This window comes from Paramisgurnus dabryanus, chromosome 7 (genome assembly GCF_030506205.2).
Source record: "Paramisgurnus dabryanus chromosome 7, PD_genome_1.1, whole genome shotgun sequence".
Classification (NCBI taxonomy): domain Eukaryota; kingdom Metazoa; phylum Chordata; class Actinopteri; order Cypriniformes; family Cobitidae; genus Paramisgurnus; species Paramisgurnus dabryanus.
The window spans coordinates 5,202,540-5,217,659 of record NC_133343.1 but is presented as its reverse complement, the minus strand read 5'-3'; the positions used below and the strand labels follow the sequence as shown (position 1 = coordinate 5,217,659).

At 38.7% G+C, this 15,120-nt stretch overlaps 2 protein-coding genes across 2 annotated transcripts; both read right to left on the bottom strand.

The window, feature by feature from the left end:
• Positions 1-14: 14 nt before the first annotated feature.
• dtd1 (D-aminoacyl-tRNA deacylase 1) lies at positions 15-5,544 on the bottom strand. Its single transcript, XM_065293764.2, has 6 exons — positions 5,397-5,544; positions 4,960-5,050; positions 4,562-4,797; positions 1,372-1,469; positions 880-1,051; positions 15-794 (listed from the first exon to the last, which is right to left on the bottom strand). The coding sequence occupies exons 1-5, from the start codon at positions 5,521-5,523 to the stop codon at positions 896-898; spliced, it is 708 nt and encodes a 235-aa protein (XP_065149836.1). The 5' UTR covers positions 5,524-5,544; the 3' UTR covers positions 15-794; positions 880-895.
• A 1,777-nt stretch (positions 5,545-7,321) lies between these two features.
• Positions 7,322-14,696, bottom strand: sec23b (SEC23 homolog B, coat complex II component). The gene is made up of 19 exons (XM_065293765.2): positions 14,546-14,696; positions 13,296-13,530; positions 12,784-12,841; positions 12,612-12,698; positions 12,105-12,341; positions 11,942-12,024; positions 11,714-11,858; positions 11,171-11,329; positions 10,974-11,089; positions 10,773-10,896; positions 10,611-10,691; positions 10,433-10,522; positions 10,215-10,321; positions 9,789-9,942; positions 9,033-9,110; positions 8,753-8,914; positions 8,579-8,665; positions 8,270-8,491; positions 7,322-8,176 (listed from the first exon to the last, which is right to left on the bottom strand). Exons 2-19 carry the CDS (start codon positions 13,514-13,516, stop codon positions 8,087-8,089), a joined length of 2,301 nt encoding a protein of 766 aa, XP_065149837.1. The 5' UTR covers positions 13,517-13,530; positions 14,546-14,696; the 3' UTR covers positions 7,322-8,086.
• Between the last annotated feature and the right edge of the window lie 424 nt (positions 14,697-15,120).

The following is a 15,120-nucleotide window of genomic DNA, read 5'->3' as shown; positions in this document are numbered from 1 at the left end:
TTATACATGTTTATTCAATTACATTTCTCGTACACTGAATTTTAGATTAATGGCTTTGACTATTTAGACCATTTTATAACTACATTCTGTGACATCCAATAGTTCTAGTACCGTCTACAAATAATAACAATACATTGTCTAAAATTGTACTGCCGGTACTGGCTCTTTTCCATATTCAAGAATAATCCTCTTTCGCTTTTGCCTGCTTAAACTACACATGCAGTAAATCACCTCACAAAGGCTCCTTTGTGAGTTTTTCACACTGTAGAAAAACAACTCAATGTGTAAACCACCAATATGTAAATTATGTTACAAATAATAACCATTTTCCTAAAAAGAATATAATAACCAAATATTATGAATCATAGGTTTATATTAAAGTCTTCAAATATTGTGCAATTGTACTATAAGGATACAATGCTACTGTCACTTAAAAAAATATGCAGATAAATACATTTCTGTGCTCGGTTTTTATTAAAACATCACAGAGATGTATACATTTCAATAAATTAAATGGTATATAGATATTCTGTTCAAATTGCCGCAAAAATACCACTAAAGAGAGCCTGAGTTGTTATTTCTTCTAATGGTAATTGTTGAGCTGCCACATGTTCTGTGTTTATATACAATGCAAGTTTCAGTGAACAATATGGCTGCACGCTGTACTGGACAGCGGACAGCAGACAGATACAGTAACGAGACAGATATTCAATAGTATGAATCGGGGCTAAACTGAGACGTGTTCCTGAAGACTGCAGTATTGCCCTGGAAAAAGATCTGCCAACTGCAAAATCCTATAAAAACAACAACAAAGAAAAACACTGTAAAAAAAAACCAAAAAACTGCTGAAAATGTTGACATTAAAGCTGTAAAGTTCACCGAGGCGTGAGGTATCCTATGGTTCCCGTTCTGAAGACACGTCCCCCTCGGCTCCGCTGCTGACAGCGCCGTCTGCTTTAGTTCGTGCTGCTCCCTTCTCTCTGCCGGACTCAGACGGGCCTTTTGATCGTGTTTTCTCTTTCCTCTGCTGTTGCTTTTCTTGTTTCGACAGCTGGAACAGGAGACCAAGGAAGAAAAACGCTTTTAAACGGTCCTAAAACAATTCATGCAGTATTTATGGGGATGTCAGAAGAACATTAATACCACAGTTCTAAATTGTAATAAAATTGCCCAGTTTCCTATGTTTTTGATTTCTGTAATAATGCAAATTGTGAAAATCAATATTAAAATTTGGACCGAATTGAAGGGAAAACAAAGGAAACTAAATTTCCAATAACTGTATAATGATATAACTGAATAAAAGTACCAACCAGGTTAACCTAACTTTAAATGAAGATCTGATCTATTTTGTCAGGAATTAAAGCTCGATACCTGTTTGGGATCTGTAGGACGAGGAGGAGATTCCAGTTGAATAGTCACAGGTCCGTCATTTTGAATGTGTACTTGCATATATGCCCCGAACTGTCCATCTACAACACACAAATGCAAACTGATGAGTTAAAATACACAGCCATTGTATTACAAATTAATAAGATGTTGGCTTGACAAAGCCTGGTCTGAACGTTTTAAACAGTTCGAAGTTTGACAGGTTTTACGTGGAATTTTTAAGAAGTGAAGTTTAGTAATCTATGGGGCTGTTTACACTTGGTATTAAGATGTGTTTTCATCGATCGGATCACAAGTGGACGAGAGAGACACATTACGTTTACACCTGGTATTTAAATCCGTCTCTTTTGTCCACTTTCGACCGCATCTGTCCTGAATACTGTGAGGGGGTGGTCTGTGAGACGGTGGGCGAGTCTCTCTGCTGTCATTCAAACGCGAGCGGGAGTAATTATGAGTTTATATGGAGGCAAACTAATATTATGTCGGAGTCCACTGCTTGTTTAGCAAGTAAACATGCTGCACAGAGGTTTGTACGTGTGTATGTAAGAGCTTTCTCTGAATTTTCAGCGCAATTGATGAAATAGGATCGCGCAACTTTCACACGCTTTCAAAACAAACTACAGAGATCCTCCGCTTTAGTTATCAATGAAAGGCTAAAAATAGCGCTGTTCACCTTGTGTTCATGCCAGAAGTCAAAAAAGACGTTAAACTTGTGTTTAATACTTCAGATTAGATAAATGGGCGGGGGAGAAGGCGGTCGCGTGTGGCTGTTCGAACGCATTCAACCACATATGCGTTCCGCAACTCCAAAGCGATCCGATCGAAAGTGGTTTCGACTACCTCTGGATGTGGTTGAAAGTGGTCGAAAGTGGACGAGCTCAAAACGTTTTGAACACAGTTTACACCTGGCATTAACGTCGTCCACTTGTGATCCGATCGACGAAAACGCATGTTAATGCCAAGTGTAAACAGCCTCTAACTGGTTGTTACCCCGGATTTACACCGCACGAGTCTGCGGCACGTTACGGCTCCGAGGTGGCTTTGTTTCGTCTTCTACGCGGTGCCAACTCACACAAGAAGCGGATCAGAAGAGCAGCAGTAGAACGTCACGTTTTCCTGTCAGACGTTTTTCTTGATTTTCTGCATGAGTTATAACATGGATAAGTTGGCTAAATGTTAATGTTTTGTTAGGATTCATTCTGTATATTGTTTAGTTTTTTGCATTGTCCTATTTTGTTGTTCTGTAGTAAAAAAGTGAATAAACATAAAAATTCAGTTAGGATGGACATATATTAAAGTATTTAGCTATGCATATTCGTCTAAAACACATCCTCAATTATGTTTATTTCACATACAGTGCCTGTGAGCAAGATGATGTGAAATACGGGAGTCTGCACGAGGTGTTTATTTTGAAATTGACAGGATTTTTGACTTTTATTTTATATTTACGGTGCGGCTTCAACGCGGCGCACGTCAAAAATAGACTAGGCACCTATCTTTAGCGAAGCGGCGCGTAGAGCAGCTTCTGGGACGCTCTTGAAACGTGCCGCGGCGCATCTGATGGAAACACAAGCATTGACTAGAATGACCGCGATCGGTTCCGGTTGCCTCTTCGGAGCCGTAACGCGCCGCAGACTCGTGTGGTGTAAATCCGGGGTTAGCATGTTTTTGTATGAAGCTAGCATAATTTACCATATAGCCAACACGATTTAGCATTATGTTAACATAATTTTGGCATGATTTAGCACGATGGTTTCATAATTTAAAATAAAGCTAACATGAAGTAACATAAGGCTAGCATGATGCTAACATGATTTAACATTAAGCTTTAGTAGTTAGCACGACAGAACACGATTTAACACAAAGCTATCATGACTAACGTAAAGTTAGCATGATGCTAACATGACGTTAACATTTATTTATTTATGCAATGTCAGTGCATATTAACATAACAGCTTAACTGTAAAATATGCCAGAGTTAGCCAAAAGGCTAGTTTTAATCTGTAGTCCTAGGCCAGATGTACAATAGGCACCCTGAAAGTTTCCAGTATTGCTCCTAATGCAGAGCATTAGGAGATGATTCACAAGGTCCCATCGGTGCTGGTGCGCTGAGCGGCTCGGACATTGATGGATGTCTCCGGATAATAGTAGACAAATCGCAATTATAAGCACAAGGCTTTGTTGTTGTTTAAGTGCAGTTTTGTACACTCGACCTCTTGATTGGCTGAAAACGTGGATGAATTAGGGTGACATAAGACATATCTCCCGAATCTGAAGTGCTTATTTACACGCTCGCCCTCAGATGAGGTGCCCAAGATAGTTTTATGTCACCATGAGGGAAGTATCTGTTATCAGAAGTTTGTCCGGTGATGGTATAACTGATATTACTTGTAATCAGCACGTATACAAAGAGAGCTGCAGCTAAACCTGACATACCCGGCGCCGCCATCTTTGCATTTTAACATGATGTTAGTATGACAGTAGAATGATTTAACATGAAGTTAGCATAATGCTAGAATGATTTTAGATGATGTTAGCATGATGCTAACTTTTTAACATTAAGCTAAAATAACATAATTTGCCCATGGGTTAAACAAGGTCACTTGAACAAATAATTCAGGTTTTGGGAAGTGGATAACAGAATGATTCCATAATGTTAACAATTCTCTCACATATCCTTCCATTTTCAGTGGAAAACAAATTAAAACTACCCGGCTAACACAAATACATAACTGTTATGTAACGTTGACGTAATATGATGACCAAACTTATGTTGTGGTGACCGGAAAAGTGAAATTCTTTGATTCGTCACCTTGACGGAACTTCGCAACTTAATCTGTCTGTTGTGGGCATGAATGTTTATATAATTGTATGGTAATGAAATTATCTCCCTGGGACGCAACAGTTACGTTGATAGTAAGTTAGGAAATTACCAAAATAGTACGAATGTATAACTTAACTGGAACGTACTTGGTTATCTTGCGGCGTTAGGATAGTCAGTGTGACGTAGTGATATGGTACTGTAATGGTAATGAAAATACCTCCCCCTAAGGACGTAACAGTTACGTTGCCAGGTGGTAAGTCATGAAAATGAAATTACCAAAAATGACCAATAAATTACGTAACTAGGACGTTGTGTGTTAGCTGGGTAACCAATCTGTGGATCTAACATCACCTTTGATGAGTTCTGGTTTGTAAGCCTCCCTCAGCTGCTCCAAAATGTTGTTGTAGAAAGGCTGGGCCAGTTCAGCCGGCATGGCAGAATGGTAGTCTGGTTTATTTCCCTTGAGGATACTCTGCAGTGTAAATTGACTCACACACAACACCTCCAGCTCTCTGTCCATCACACTGCGACTCCAGGCACGGCCGTTCTCATCATCAAACAGACGCAGGTTGAGAATCTTCCGTACCCTGAACAACAACAGCATACTGAATTAATAGACTTGACTCTCAACCAAAAACAAATTTCTGTCCTTTACTCATCCTCCCAGATCGTAACTATGACTACTAATTAGTGTACACCATTTCCTAGCATTTATTAGACATGAACTTAGTCAAGTATTTCATACTCACATGTATTCAACATCTTTCTGGGTGTCCTCAACTGAGATGCCAAATAAAACGCAAATTCCTCGGCCGATGGAACTGATCTGCTGCTCCCCAACTGTTTAAAAATGACATAAGTACAGCAACATCAAAGTCAGTGCGTGACGTCAGCGTGACGCCGGAGGATACTGAAAACAGCGAAGTGAAAGTAAAACTGCTTCCATACACAAACAAACCTAAATTTGTGCTTTTATAAACCTGATTTCTAAATATCTCTTATGAAAACATTAAAATACATTTAAAGGCGTTGTTTATTTACTAAACCGCGTGTGTTGAAGCACGAATCATGCATGTCTAAAGGGAGGGACAAACTATGACATTCACGGTTACTTAAATGAATTAAATAAAGACGTTAAAACGATGTTCCGTTGACGACAGCTAATCTTCAGAACATAAACGCTTACCTGTTACGCTTGCTTTCGTTACTCTTTGAATGATCGCCTTCATTGTTGTGGTCTCAATCACGTGTAAAACTCCTTCAACACTTCCGGTTTCCACGAGGCTCCGCCCCCTGAAAGGCGCTCGTGGCATTACTGCCAACGGGTGGACCAAACATTTAATAAAGGTAATAATTTTAAAAGATGCTTAAGTTTAACTTTATTTTTTGTACATACTCCCTTTAAATTATAAAAAACAATGTTTAATGATGTAAATATTTAGGATTTAATGTTTTATGCTTACAAAAATAACATGCGGCAACACAAGTTTGGAAGTGTATGCAGTTTGTAAATTTATTGAGAAAGCTTTGAGAGATTTCAGGGATAATTGCGAAGCAAATCAACTTTTTTCTGTCAATATAACCGCACACTGTTTGATAGCTGTTACAATAGTGTTTATTTTGTTTCCAGCACTTTTTTCATGAAACAGCTTGGCATTTCTGAAAGGTTTTTGTTAAATATAATGGTAATCAGATGACATCTCAATATTAAAAACATAGAAACGAGAATCATGTTAACAGATGCAGTGCAGATTCCTCTTTTCACACGGTGTTTCTCAAACCAAAAATGACCATTGTTGTTGTCCATTTTTGTGTCCAACATTGTGTAATCGTGTCAACATTGTCTATTTATTTTCGTTCTTCCTGTTTTTGACTGTCAGGGGAACCTTCACTTGTATTTCTAAAGAAGTTTAAAAGCCTTGTGGAATATGGCACAAAATTCTCCTTATAGACAATTGTGGTTTTCGAGTGTGTCGTTTCATATTTCTTCACATTAGGCCTGTTGTCTTCTTCTTCGACGGGCATTTCAACTAGAAAAGTAAAACAGAACATAATGAACAATAACTTAAATGCAAAACGTATTTGGTCAAATAATCATGATTTTTCTCTATGTGCAATAATGAAAGGACATTGTCTTTTTTTTAAAATGTAAATTAAGGTCATCGTTTTCTAACAACGCATAATATATTACGGAGTCTTCTTTTAATATAGTTCATTTGTGAAATAATATCACAAATATGATAAATTACATTTTTTTATTACCCTAGCACTTACTTGGAGGGTCATCTTTGTGCGTGTATCTGTAATATCCATAACAACCAAACATGGTCCATATGCCAATTGCATAGGCCAGTGACGCACGCTTATTCCATTTTACTGGATCAATACTCATTTCTGCAATTTAATCTTCAATACCTTCAATTACATGTAAGCAACATTCACAAGGGCGCTGCCATGTTGCGCTTGTACGTCGTCACTTCCTTCTTAAGGGAAAGCGCCAATCGGAAAGAATAAGGCGGGATCAGCGATGAAAACGTCGTCTCTAATTGGCCAGCTTCCTTGTCATTTTTAGCGCTGGTTGGAGTGGATCAATCACAGTTATTTGTGATTAAAGTAAGCGTACTGTTTAATAAAATGTATACATGTCATTTTGGGAGGTATTTGCTTTTCAGTTAAATTTATTGGAATGAATATGTAAAAAAAATATTTAAACGTTATTACAACATTTTTTTTACTTTTTCATTAAATGTCCACAAGAGGGACATCTGACTCCACATACAAACCAGTTGCTCATTTTCGTACATTCACGTACAAAAAAATATTTTTTTGCAATAATATGGTATAATAGTACTGATATTTTATATACTTTCTCTGAGAAAATATAACAATTATAATTATTTCAAAGCATAAAAGACGATATTAATAAATTAGTGACATCTAGCTACATTTTAAATCATGATGCATTTGCGGAAATTATTTTTTAAATATATATATATATATATATATTATATATATATATATATATAAATTATTCACCCCCACCCATACAAATTGAACTGCATATTTATGATCATTATCATAGATGCTGATTCAAGCATTCAAGCAAGACACTTATTTGTAATGTTTAATTTATGTTTTATTCAAGATAAGAGGCTGAACATTCAGGTGCTCACATCATCTTAAGCTTTTGAAATGAAATAAACCTACAATAGATTATCACTATAAATATTATATGCATAGCATTAGTTTATATTTGCAAGTCAAGATTAACTGGAATGTGTGTCACAAGTCTCATTCAAATTCTTTACATACAAAATTAAATCTAATTACAGGACTGGAAGAACAGGACTGTGATGCACTTTATTACCCAACATGAACAGATCACGGCAATACAAAATGAATAAAAGACCAAACAAACAAGACGACGTTCACAAATAAGCCTCAATGGAAACTTCAGTCTAAACATGCTTGAGGAAGAATAACCGAAACAACATGATAGGACAGAGATAACATTCTCTCTTTGGAAAATCAGACGTTTTGTTAAAAGCTTATTGGGTTTATTGTGAAACATAACACTTTTTTTGTTAGACAAACACCAAACTAAATCAATTAAATAAGCAAACAAACAAACATAACAGACAAATCCGTAATAGAAAATAAACACACACGCATAAATTAAACAATCATAATTACTTATGTGGGTAAAAAATTGAACGTTTCTCTGGAGGGCCTATAACAAAGACGAAGATGCGTTTAGTTGTGTCAAAGTTGGTCACGGAACATCGGCTAGACATGGAAATCCGTTTTTCCACAAAGGAAAGTCAAATGTTCTTTCCACTCGAAATTTACATTCTTCACTGGGCAGTGGAAAAAGATTTAGGCTGAGCTGGACACAGCCAGTTTCTTGAGATGATCCATGAAAACTTGCAGACTAACATCATCTGTGAGAATTGGCGCTCCAGACTCCTAAAAGAAAAATTAAAAATAGTTTAGAGTTGTTGGAATGACAAAATCAACGATAAAAATTTTTTTCCATAAAAGTAAACCAAGACTTCGTACCTGGCCCCAGGCGTAGAGGTTGTTGTGAGTCTGGGATGGGTTGACTTTAGACAGTAGGAAACGGGCCTGTGAACCTCCATGCTCGGTGTCGATGTATCTGGGCATGGGGAAGCGTGTCTGCAGGATCTCTTGAGCATCATCCAGAGGTGCATGAAGAAGCTGTTTGAAGTTTTCATACTCTGGCATCTCCTGATAACCTGCCTTTCTCCACTGAGCAATGGTCTGTGAACACAAGAGAAAGACCGGTAAATAATGGAATAACTTCATGACTAAACATACTATAGATAATGTTTTTGAATATATATTTACCTCTCCATGGTAGATCACCAACTGGAAGAAGGTGTCCATCAACAAAATGCGATCTGGAAGGATACTACTGCTGTCCAGGAGAACAGGCTGGAAAACAAAAGAGGCAGGATGAGTAACGGCTTAATTTAACAGCGTCCTGCGTCTTAATAACAGGCGGACTGAAGCAATATTCACCTCTGGAGGGCCGTAGAACGAGTACGAGTAGAGGATGGGTTGGATCATGATGAGCGACTGCGTCAGGTCCTGTCGCATGAACTGATGCCTATAGTAGGACGACTCATCGGGACTGTTATTGAACACCTGCAGGAACGGTGATCTTCTCAAGTGGAACATGAACTGGAAAGAAAATCAACATTTAATATTAGAAACCGCACAGCATGTGCTTTAAAGATGGCTGTAGAGAATTATTATTTTGTTAATAAGCTTTCAAAAGAATAAAGGATGATGGTTTTACCTGTGGGTACAGTGAGAGAGACTCCGAGAGTTTGAACGAGTTGGGGTCGTCTTTACTGAACTGTCCAAACTTCTGACACTGAAACAAAAAAATTGTGTAAATAAACTTTTTTAAATCAACATAATTTGGAGTAAATTAATAAATTTTAGAGAAGACTTTGTACTCCACAACTTTTTTATATATATTTTTTAAACATTTTTCGTGATGCCGTTTTGGACTCGCCGGCGGGTGCGCAGAAGTTAAGGAGTTAAAATTTATTTTTAAATGTAATCATGCTAAGGTGTCAAGTGTAGTTGCTAGGGCAATGCCGATCGGTTCATAGGTCATTTCTAGACATGCCCTAAGGTGGACTAGCTCACAAGCTTTTCGCATCCCTACTTATTATAGCAAAATTAACAATGACACTTACCCCACAAATATTCGAAATGTTTGATGATTCTGTACGAAATGTGTCTTAAGATTTATCCTACAGCTAGCCCAGCGGGCAACAGTCGTCATTTCACAGTCTAGGTTAACTATAGACCCGATATAGTCCAGCAGTAACCCACCTCTAGCTAAAATAAACTTGAATTTGGTTACATGGGTTAGGTCATATTTCAAAATAACTTGTAAGATGTATGATAATTATAAGGTGTTTGGTTTCATTTATTTGTGGCCTACGGTCTTTTAAATGCAAAATTGTTTGCTGGGAGAGCAACTTGACCCACATTTCCTCCTCAAAGAAGGAATTACACAATAGCTCTACCCGATACTCACCAAGCGAATGAGCTGCCTGTCAAGCCAGCGGAGTACGTCAGGCCCCTCCTCTGATTCAGCCCTGAATACGCCAAGCCGGGCCATCAGTACGGCAGATGCTTCCTGGTCTAATGAAGCCTCGATGTGCGGGAGCTGGGTCTGTGCGTCAGCCCAACTAGGTGTGACAATAGACAGAACCGGTTAGTCAAGGATGCATGACGCGCAAGTTGCGCACACAAGAATTTGGGCTATTCAAGACGTAAATTACACAAGCTCTGCGCAGCACAATCTATTTTGAGCTAAAGCAAATATCTGTATAGTACAAGCAAACATAATTAGATAACATCAACGCCTACATCAAAGTCAACAACAATGTCAGAAAACAAAAGAGATACATCTGACTTTGCATCGGACCGATGAATGAATTTTATCTTGTTAAAGACTTACTTCCTAGCAATTGTTGTGACGCGGATCCGTCGCTGTGTGTTGGAATGCTGATATTGTGTGATAAATTGAACGGCTCCTCTTCCACCCTGAGGGATAGGGGCGTTGTGCTGCACAAACACAAAGAATACATTTATGTAAATATGTATAAACTCTCACACCCAAAATGCTCTTTGCACACACATATAAAAGATTAAAAATAATATAAGTAAACAACATACCTGATTAACTATTTCAAAGTACATAGCCAGGGTGGTGGAGGGACTTAGACTGCAAATTTTCCATTGGCATGTTCCTCCGATGCCCATTTCCTACAAACAAATTCCACACTGTCACATATCTGTACACGGTGATTTTAAAACTAATGCATTGATTATCTTTAATGCTAAAATTACTTACATTGTCTGAAACACATGGTCCTTTGGCGTTAAGTGACACGCATGGTCCGATCGCACCAGATACCTTCAGCTCTCTTGAGGTCTGGATGGGAGAAGACGTATTGGTTTACATGTTCAGAAACAACTTACTCGACTTTATTATTGTATCTTTAAGTGACCTCACCTTCACTTCCAGCGTGGCACCGAAAGCCATGCGAAACTGTCCGCTGTAGTCTTTACTAAAAACTCTTTGGAAGGTCTGCTTGAACAGAGATGTGTTAAAGGAATCGCCCATGACGATGTGTCCCCTACAACAAAACAAAGACAAACATTAGCCACGGATTACAAAGTAAAGAACAAAGCTAATGTAAAACTCGATGCTTACCCTGTGAGGTTAGCAAGGCATTTCATCTCCAGTAGTCCCGTCTGATCCAGCGCACAGGCGTAGATATCAACCCCGTGTCCGTTCGCCGCCGCACGATTAGCCAGAGCCTCGTAATACTAAACGAATTTTAGAAGTTAGCTGGTTTGCAAATTAAAATAACATTTACGTGCATAAAAAAAAATTAAGCTTGCAATCACCTTAGAGGCCTTCTTCAGATGGCGAGCGTTATCTTTCTGAATGTCATGCCAGGAGCGAATGGGGGTCTTCAGTTCATCTCCCACCACCATACCGGGCCCTTGAGTTGGAGGGCCACCGGTGAACAACATCACACGGGCCCCTGTGTTAGGGTAGGTACCCTACAAGATTGGTAAAAAGGTGGTGGTCAATTAACATAATCCTAAACACTATTCAAAGTTAACTTTTTTAGAGGGTTTAAATGTTGACTTGTTATCAAACAAAGTGCGGTAGGTGGTATGACTCTTATCTTCAGTGTTATGTAAAACTAATGATTGGTCGAGTACTAGGTACAACTGTTCTGATATGACAAGACAGCAGACCTAGACTTTGACCCTTACGGCCAATGCTACCGATACACTGACAATTTGGGAACAAGCAAATGATAAAAGCAAAAGCGAAGGGACTAATTATTTTTATAAATAAATCATATATTTTCATATAAATTTTCAGAACATTACCACCTTAAAGGTTTACTTTTTAAACCAATAATAGCCAGGCTGTACCTCAAGCAATCCCACGGCAATAGAAAGAGCAATTCCTGTGGAGCGCAGAGGTCTTTTGCCCTGAGGTACGGGCCAGGGGTCTCTCTGCAGTTCCCCTAGAAGGTCGGTCAGGTTCATGTCCACTTTTTCCACAGGTTGCAAAAATCTAAAATGAATGCAAAAATCTAATATAAGCACAGCCATTCAATCAAAACTTAAAAGAATTGAAAATACGCAAGCATCTCATACCTGCAGGAACTGGCATCGTCGTGAGGTCCCATCGGTTTGCCTTGCTGTCCGGAAGGGGCTGGCTTCATCAATCCCAGCATCTCCTGCAAATACACGACACATTTGCTTAACCCAACTGAAGTGTTATAAATGACACCTCAATAATAAAGATCTGACAACTAACCTGTATCTGTTTTGGGGTGAGCTCTTTCGTGCCACGGAAGACGTAGCTCTTAGCGATACCTTCGCCGGTGAGCTCGTGGACCTGGATCATGCGACCGAAGGTTATGAGACCCACCAGGGCGTTCTGTGGCAGCAGGCTGAGGGACATCTGCAAGGACTCTTTCAGAGCCTGGAGGTCTTCCTCTTCCAAACATGTGTCCACCACATAGAGGAAGATGAGAGGTGTGGGGGGTCCACGCTGAAAAGAAACGCATTTACATTTAAGCATTGGGCACCATGACCTTTTGTGCTGCGAACACTTTGTTTAGGCTCATTTACCCTGGATTTGCATTTACAGAGCATATATTAGTTTAGGAAAGACAAATGAACTTTAAATAAATAAATGTGATAGCAGTGTTATCATTTCATAGAAAGACAACACAGCATTTAACAAGATGCTATCTGTGAGCAAAGGGAGTTTTCTGTATGTATCCCGTACAGAGTACACAGTGTAAATGTATTTATTTACCTGCACTATGTACTCAATGGTGGAGAACTGAGGCATGAGCTCGGCAGGCTGATTCACTTCTGAAATGCCAGCGTATGATGGAGGAAACTGGAAAGAAACAGATTCGTATTTATTTACTGGGTCGCACGTAGATAAAGTCGAATATTAGGTTATTCATCTGATGTATACTTACAGGGTTCCTCTGAAAACAGAAGTTGCAGGCCCATATCTTTGCTCTATAGTCCACTTGACTACAAAAGAAAATCGGAAAGTATTAAAAAGCTGTATAAGTAGGTATTCATTAGTAATAGACAATAATTAGCACCTGAATGAACACAATAGACAACAATAGTCTTCCTTTTAGTCGCCAAATTAAATTAACAGTGAACTAACCTGATTCTATTAACATACACAATGACAATGTGGATAAATAGCACGAATAATATCATTAGCAAGACTAGAAGATCGAATTTAGACAAATCAGAATTTTATTAACCTTAAGTTAAAAACAAAAGACATCAGACTTGATCCAATAAAAGTCCAACAAATCAGACTTCAGACTTTCAGCCTAAATCTATCCGATTAGTCATTCAATATCCCAATCACAGGGATTACTCCAAAAAGCCCCACTTGGTATTGACATACAACAACACCACACTACACAAACCGTTTCAACAGTTTCCCGAAAAGTGACTCAGTCCTTACCAGAGCGGGTTGAGTACAGCTTTGCAGTTGGCCCGGCTACACAGTACCGGCTCGTACTGAATGGGCGGCAGGTCCGGTCTCTCTTTGAGAGGCGTGTAAAGACACGAAACGGGAACCACTAGCCGTGTGGCCTCCAGGCGGCTGGAGGGCCAGAGGTTCCAACTGCACCGTATTCCATCCCGATCCTCGTTCTGTTGGATGAACTCTTGGTAGGTCGCCATGACAGTGTGAACAACTGCGAACGACCAGAGAAAGGCATAAACTGAACACACATTCACCACAAAGGACTTTATAACATCAAACCACACCTTGTGGGTTGTGGCTTTAAACTGGTAGAGTAGGTTTGGTAAAATTAAACACAGGTACAGGAGTACGTGTCGCCCAAGTCAGCTATGCGATTTCAAATTCCTTTCTTTTGAATAGGAATATTTATTTTACACAACCGTCTATCTTTGAAGAAAGCCGCGTCAGAGAGGGTGTCCTTGCCACGCTTGACGCATCACAAAAAACTTGTTCAACAAAGATATGCGTAAAGGTGCTGCAGAATAAAGCCAAAGTATTTTTGAGCCACCCGTACTTAGGTTTACTAAAGTTCACACCTCTTGCTGAATACTCACCTGAAGACAAAGATTTGCTGACTAATCACAAATCAATTTCAAATATTACAGAAACTTGCATTGAAAGGAGAATTGGATGCAGAGAGGTAGACTACAGGCTTCATTGAAAATCCCTATCCTAAATCATACAGGGCAAATCATGATCCAATATCTGTATTGACTGTTTGGTTACACAATGTTAGAGATTCCAGATAGGTATGAACCTATCACCCAAAATTATACATTTTGCACATTGCCTAAGCCAAATTCACAAATAAGAGGAAAATAAACTCTTAGTCAGCACATTGAGAGGCTTAATAATAACCGTCTGACACCTCTTAAATGCCACGTTATGACATTAATTCAGGATTTAATCATGTAACTGTTAGTGTATTACAGTAACACCCATACTGTAAATATAATAAAGACGTCACGTTTACTCGCATTTCCGTCGCACTGTGCCTATACCAGATTAAAAAGGCATATTTAAACCTGTAAAGAGCATTTATTCCAAAGGTTTTCCCAATCACTAATGTCAAAACATAATGCTAATGCTAACACCCGTTAACAGGCTAGCATAACTTCCGTGAAACAGAGGGATGCCATTAAATCTAACACATCCACGGTATTCTCGAAACGAAACGACGGACATACCTTATTAATCGACGAGATCCGATGTCTGTAATAAAATTAAGCCCAATTACACCCACATTGAATAGTGTGAAGCAGGTCGTCGAACAGGAATCAGGATTCGCCCCCGGCCGGTTCCTGAAGCTCCGTAGAGTGACGTGTTACTACACACTCCGCGCGCGGCGATTGGCTGCTGCCTTCTGACGTCAGCTGAACGTTTCGTCGCAGTATTGAATATCTGTGCGTAGATGCGCAGCCTCGCCGCTTGTGATGGAAATAAGTTTTGCGTAAAACACCTGTGACCTTAAATTACTCACATACTTTTAATACCACGGATTTAAAGTGTAGGACAAGCTGTATTTTGACGGGTTAATCATGAGGTTATTTATATAACATAAATACAAATTCTTTGTGTGTGGCAAACAGTTGACTCAGATTCTGATAAAGGAGTGTTGCATAATATAATATAATGTAATATTATAATATAATATAATATAATATAATATAATATAATATAATATAATATAATATTAATAACAATAAATATATAGACTACAAGTGAAATCTATACTATATTTATACTGATTTTATAAGCTTAA

Coding starts and splice junctions, on each gene's coding strand:
- sec23b (XM_065293765.2), bottom strand. CDS start 13,516: ATGGCGACCTACCAAGAGTTCATCCAACAGAACGAGGATCGGGATGGA. Junction 12,025..12,104: donor TCACCCCAAAACAGATACAG/GTTAGTTGTCAG, acceptor GTGTATTTGCAG/GAGATGCTGGGATTGATGAA. Junction 9,111..9,788: donor ACAGGCAGCTCATTCGCTTG/GTGAGTATCGGG, acceptor TTTTTGTTTCAG/TGTCAGAAGTTTGGACAGTT.
- dtd1 (XM_065293764.2), bottom strand. CDS start 5,523: ATGCCACGAGCGCCTTTCAGGGGGCGGAGCCTCGTGGAAACCGGAAGT. Junction 5,051..5,396: donor AACGAAAGCAAGCGTAACAG/GTAAGCGTTTAT, acceptor ATTTTTAAACAG/TTGGGGAGCAGCAGATCAGT. Junction 1,052..1,371: donor GTCCTACAGATCCCAAACAG/GTATCGAGCTTT, acceptor CTCCTGTTCCAG/CTGTCGAAACAAGAAAAGCA.